The 6,000-nt window shown below is 38.9% G+C and overlaps 1 protein-coding gene across 3 annotated transcripts in view; it reads right to left on the bottom strand.

Moving 5' to 3' along the window:
• Nucleotides 1-447: 447 nt before the first annotated feature.
• Nucleotides 448-6,000, bottom strand: part of LOC307024034 (uncharacterized protein) — a 67,882-nt gene continuing 62,329 nt past the window's right edge. For all 3 annotated transcript variants that reach the window (XM_079657810.1, XM_079657812.1, XM_079657811.1), the window contains 4 exons: nucleotides 4,149-4,261; nucleotides 3,956-4,024; nucleotides 3,087-3,320; nucleotides 448-1,613 (listed from right to left, as the gene is read on the bottom strand). In XM_079657810.1, coding sequence (XP_079513936.1) covers nucleotides 1,467-1,613; nucleotides 3,087-3,320; nucleotides 3,956-4,024; nucleotides 4,149-4,261 — 563 coding nt within the window. In that variant the 3' untranslated portion in view covers nucleotides 448-1,466. The remainder of the gene's footprint in view (nucleotides 1,614-3,086; nucleotides 3,321-3,955; nucleotides 4,025-4,148; nucleotides 4,262-6,000) is intronic.

Raw genomic sequence — 6,000 nt, 5'->3', positions numbered from 1 at the left:
AGCTGAGCTAAACGAAAAGTTAAGAGATCAGTTTTTACAATTCATCCTTAGGTGGAAGATTACCAAATATTATATCCGTCTGAGTCATATACTAACATACCATTCATATTTAGTATGTAGTCAAATTTAGTATGTAGTGATTGCAGCTGCTGCATAGTACATGTATACAAATATTTACCTTTTTAATTCTATATTTAGGCAGTATGCAGTACATACTGAATAAGTATGTGGGAGGCAGTGTGACTTAATGCAGTCGTATTTAAACCGTGCATATCATCCTGTTTGTGGTCAGGGGAAGACATTAGCATGGACCCTCTCTGCACCTTGAGTTTAGTATCAAGGTTAATGACAAGTCATGCAATAATTGACGAGATATTTAGCTAAAAAATAATCAATTTCGAAGGAAGAGTGGATCATCCTCGGAGGATCATGAGTGTCGTTGAGAGATTTCACTTAAAAGAGGCTTTTTAATTGAAATTGTACTGATGCAGTCGTCAGCCCCCCTGTATCGTTGGAAAGAGAAGTGCAGGGTGAATATTATGAAAAACAGATCAAAGGGCAGACATAAAAGAGACACTGAAGGGAATTTCAAGCTGTAGAGCAGTTGATGTGTTTCTTTGCTTTCCTCTACTTAACTAACCTATTCAACAAATCTAAATCTCAATATCTTAATTTAAATGTACATTTTGTACTTTTATTAAAATATGTTACTCCGTCATTTCCCCCATACAACTATGCATAGAAAGACCTTGAGGCAATAATGTGCCACAGTTTGTTTTTAGGTGTTGAAAAAATATAAAACACACTTCACAATATAAAAAAAATGCACTGCCCCACTTCCCCTTTACAAATAAATGTACTCCACAAGGAGCCACATGATAGCACCGTGATGAATAACACTCCAGTATACATCTGATAACAGAAAATCATAACAACAAAAGTACAACAACATACAAAGACAACACAGCAAATTGAGGTTTGATGATATAACAGAAAAACATGGTGGGTGAATGTTGCTGAAATGTGGTGTTTTTGAATTTTTCAGGATAATTCAGTAATAATAAGGTTTGGTGAAAGATCTTTTATGGATTGGAATGAGTGCATAGATCAAACAAACAAGGATAAAACAGTAAGAGCACCAATTCTTGAAAGAGGAAGGACAGACAAATGAAATGTGTGTAACTTAGGATGTGATTGACATTCAATACATTTACGCTTCACCGCTCTCGAAAACAAGATATGCAAATCAGTTGTGAGAATGCATGAGATGAATAAAATGAATTAAGGAGAGTGAATAAATGTCCGTATGACAGAATGTTTACACGAAGGAACACTGTTGTAGGTAAATCTACTTATAAATATGTGGCACCAGGTAAGTCTTGAATGTAGTTTTCTCCCTGCATGTAAAAAGTGTCCATGGCTCTTTTCACTATTAAATTACTCCTGTTGTAATCTCCTCCGGCTTGTTAACCGTTGTAGCAGACCGGCCCGACTTGGAAACCGAATTTCTGGTTCCCCTTCCCAAAATCTGGCACGGCCACGTCGATGATTGGGAGCGTGGTGGACAGTGGAGCGTCAAATTCAAACAACGTCCTCTCCTGCCCCGAGCGCGTCTACAGCAGAAAAACACATTTAAATACAAAATCAGTTGATGTGTTCACACCAATAAATACATCAAGGCTCGAAGGGGCCGTATTCTGTTTATTTTCAGGTTCATATTTGTATTTTGTGTCTCTACTGTGACATGTCTACATGCTTTAAAGGTGACCTATCATGCAAAATGCACTTTTGTACGTCTTGTATACATGAATATGTGTCCCCGGTGTTCCAGGGAACTCACCAAGTGTCAGAAAACACAACCCTCTCTATTTTCCTCCATACCAGAATCTCTTAAAAAGGGGCTGCAACAGATCTGATACAGACTGATCCAGATTTGAACACTTCTATGACGTCACAGAAGTGGCGCTACAGCTATTGGGCCAACTCCACCAATCAGGAGGAGACAGCCACGGACATTGCCGTTCGAAAGCGCTGGAGACGCTGTAGTACATATGCCAGGCCTGTAGATGGTGCTGTTCTCACAGAATCAGCCCATGCAAAGACAGTGTTAAATTGAGCGAAATGAGGAATGGCTAAAATGCATGATCTGTTTGGTATTTTGAAAAATAAAAAGTATAAATATGCCTTATATAGGTATGGTCCTACACTATATTATTCAAATATAGCATGATAGGTCCACTTTAATGTTCAAAGAGGTCTTGATGTTTCTCAAACTGCCTGTGCTGCAGCACCTCTTCTCACCCTCTGTCTGAAACCAGAGCCCAGTCTGCTCTGATTGGTTTGCAGGCCGGCTCTGTTGTGATTGGTCGACTGCTTAGAGATGTCCCGTCCCTTAGCCTATCACGTACAATGTGTTGGAGTGCTAGCCAAAAGAAGCGCTAGTGTTTCAGGAACTTTGTGATTTTAGCCTTTGCAGACCATTACATGCACAAAGACCTATATAATACATTACAGGGAAGGGGAAACTCAAAAAGCTCAATAATGTTTCTGTTCCCACCGCTTCTCCCGAGGTCATTCAGAAGTTTGTTTTATTCTGACAGTTCTTCAGCTCTTGAATCCTTTACGTCGACTGAATTTCCAATGTTTATTTTAATTTATTCTTGCACTTTGAATTGCCTTAGTATTTGAACTGTGCTATATGAATAAACTTACCTTGACTTAAGAAGGCTATAATATTTCTGTTTTCATTGATTTTTAGAATGTGTTCGCTAGTTTTATTTTAGTTTCAGTTATTCAGGAGTTTTAGTTTTTACACATTTTCATTTGAGTTTAAAGTTCTCATAAATATAGAGCTACATACAAAATATATGATTTGAGAACTTGGAATGAAAGGGCCATAAGGCCTAATGTTTCATGTCCATTACATAATGTGAATTTGTTAAATGGCACAAAAGTTGAAGAAAATTCATTCACAGTTCATAGGGTTCATACTTTATTGACTTTCATTTTAGTAACAATATCTTCAATGACTTATTTTAGTTTTTGATGACTATAACAACACTATTGTGTATTTCTGTGCAACTCACCTGACACCCGTCGTACAGCGCGCTGATGTAATGTGTGTTCTCGTGCGTCAGCTCCTCCCCGTCGGCGCCTCTGAAGCGCAGTGCGTGTTGGTGGCTGAAGGAGGCGGCGTGCAGCCAGGCGGCCGAGTTCAGGCAGTGGTAGGTGAACGTTTGCTTGGCCGTGGCGCTCAGCAGCTGCAGGAAGGTCAGCTGGACCACGTGGACCGGGACCTCGTCCACCCCCGAGTAGGAAATCTGCACGGAGAACACCAGAATGTATGTATTGATTGTTGTGCTTTTATTCACGTCTTAATGTGTGCATATATATAAATGTTTCTGTGCATATATAGGATTTTACATATTGTTATATATCCTTGTTATTGTATTCGGGATTGTGGGAAATGGTATTTCGATCTCTCTGTCTGTACTCACAAACTAAAGGATTGACAATTGACTTTGACTTTGAGAATCACACCTAGGTTATAACAGCACTGATTTATACTTATTTACATTTTATTTTAGACTTTTCAATTCTGTTTTAGATTGAGAGAGAGCCTTTTCTGCTTGACTCGTTACTGATGAGTGATTGCTGCCAAAATGTCTTACTTCAATGTATGTAATGTTTTTGACACAATAATAGATATTGAGAGGCAATGTTGACACTATAAATAACATCTGCCAAATGTTGTGAATGCTCCTTCAAATACCCGCTCATTATAATTTGATTGCATTCTAAAGCCGACAAGTACTGCTAAATAGCATTTGACCAAATATGTCCTACATTTGAAGCATGGATTAAACTGTTTCCTATTTGAAGTCATTTTCCCTTGAAGTCATGTACAAAAACACACTGACATGCAATGATAGCGTGCAAAATCATAACACCTTACCTGCTTTCCTTTCCTGAATTTACTGTACCAGGTGTTAGATTTTTCCCCTTTCCAGGCTGCTAGTTTTACCTGATGACAAACAAAACAATACACTCAGCTTCAACTAAACCGAACCGAAAGATACACAGAAGCCAAGAACAGGAGAATGTGTGTGTGTGTGCGTGCGTGTGTGTGTGTGTGTATGTAAACTCACCGACTGGAACTTCTTAGCAGGGTAAAGACACGTATCTCCCTCTGCGGTGAAGTTACAAAACACCTTGAATGAGTCTCTATGGCAACCCTGGTTTGGATCTATCCAGTAGTCACCTGGAGCGACGGGGAAAAATCGACAGTAGAGCAGACAGGTCAGAAAAACTCAAGGCTAATTACTGTCCACAACAAAGACACCTAACAGAGAGAAATCAAACAGATGGTATGAGTTGGAGAAGCACAACACACACAGTGAATTAGAATAACAAAGGTCAGTTTTGATAGTATAATATAGTATAGATCAGGGGGGCCAAATCCGGCCCGCGACTTCATTTTATGTGGCCCCGCAAGAGCTTGCAAAGAATATAATACGTTTATTATACGGTTACATGCCGCTTTACAGAAGCAGGTTGCCCATAAACTACATGCCCCACAATGCATCTCGTTTTTTGACATGCACACTGAAGAGACTTGCAATTATTTGCCCTGGACTTCTGCTTTCAGACGTAGTTAATTACTAAGTTATTATCCTATCCGATAATTTCATTTCATTTCAAACCTTTATTTATGCAGATGAATCCCATTGAGATCATTGATCTCTTTTTCAAGGGTGACCTGCTGCAAGTAGGTTCCACATGAATACATATAAACATAACAGAAAAACAAAAAGGACATCATACAGCATATTTACAGCGACTACAGTTTACATAGCTAGTAACATTTACAGGTTCCAACAGTTTCCGATTGGATAGCATCTATCCTTGCTTTAAAAACATTTAATGGAACCAAATTGCTCAGCTTCCATTCCTTTTGCAGACTGTTCCAAGATAGCGGAGCTGCGCAACTAAAAGCTATCTTCCATTAGACAGTCCTAGCAGTTGGCACATTTAATAAAACCACAGCATTCGATCTCAGGCAGTAGCCTTGGATAATAATCCAATTCAGAGGCAACCGGCTCTTTGAGTGAAACCTTAATTATAATGTGGCCCACGATGAAATTTAGTTTGACACCCCTGGTACAGATAGATAGATTGATTGAGTGTATTAGTATCAGATGTCAAAGGGCAATGTTACACACTGCCCAACAACTGCAACTGTTGAATCTAAATAAACTGAAAGGAGATATTAGGAGCATGTCACTGTGACCCTGATTGCAAAAGATACCGTATGAAGAAATATGATAGGAATAGAAAGTTATATGACGTTATGAAAGAAGACCAGAGAACAGGATTGTAGTGTTGTCCTGTACTGAGTATAAGTATTGAATAAATCCTGTTCGGCTGCACCTGAATCCACCTTTCCAGCTTCTTCTTGATCTTAAAGTAGTGTTTTTCTACACACCATGTTTGCGTTGCCGGTCGGAAATCCAGATACAATACATTGAGACATGCAGGCAGCTATAATAACACAGTCTTGCACTAATACATTAGCGTACATTTCTCAAAGATATTGAAGTGACTGTTAATTTATATATATTGATTGTTGTGCTTTTATTCATGTCTTAATGTGTGCATATGTGTCTGTTGTTTGAGTATATATAGGTATTGTTGGGAAAATACTGAATGAACTCTTCCAATATCAGAGTAGCACATGATATCAAAGGCCCTACGTAGCTGAGCATGACAGGATGTATGATTACCTAGAAGAGCATCAGGACTGTTTTAGGCATATGACTCTATGTGATTAACATGATGATTCAGCCTCTGTGGAGATAGACATAAGACTGTCATGTTTATTGCTTACGCAGGCCTTAGCTAATCTGAACTAAACATTGAATACTGCTTTGAACCGGTATTCAGCATCTTGTGATACTCTTGTATATCAGCATGTGAAGGACACTGTTCAGGAGTTGAACC

The sequence above is a fragment of the Notothenia rossii genome, assembly GCF_949606895.1.
Source record: "Notothenia rossii genome assembly, chromosome: 1".
Classification (NCBI taxonomy): domain Eukaryota; kingdom Metazoa; phylum Chordata; class Actinopteri; order Perciformes; family Nototheniidae; genus Notothenia; species Notothenia rossii.
Note: the sequence above shows the minus strand (reverse complement) of the source record. Positions and strands in the feature narration are given on the sequence as shown.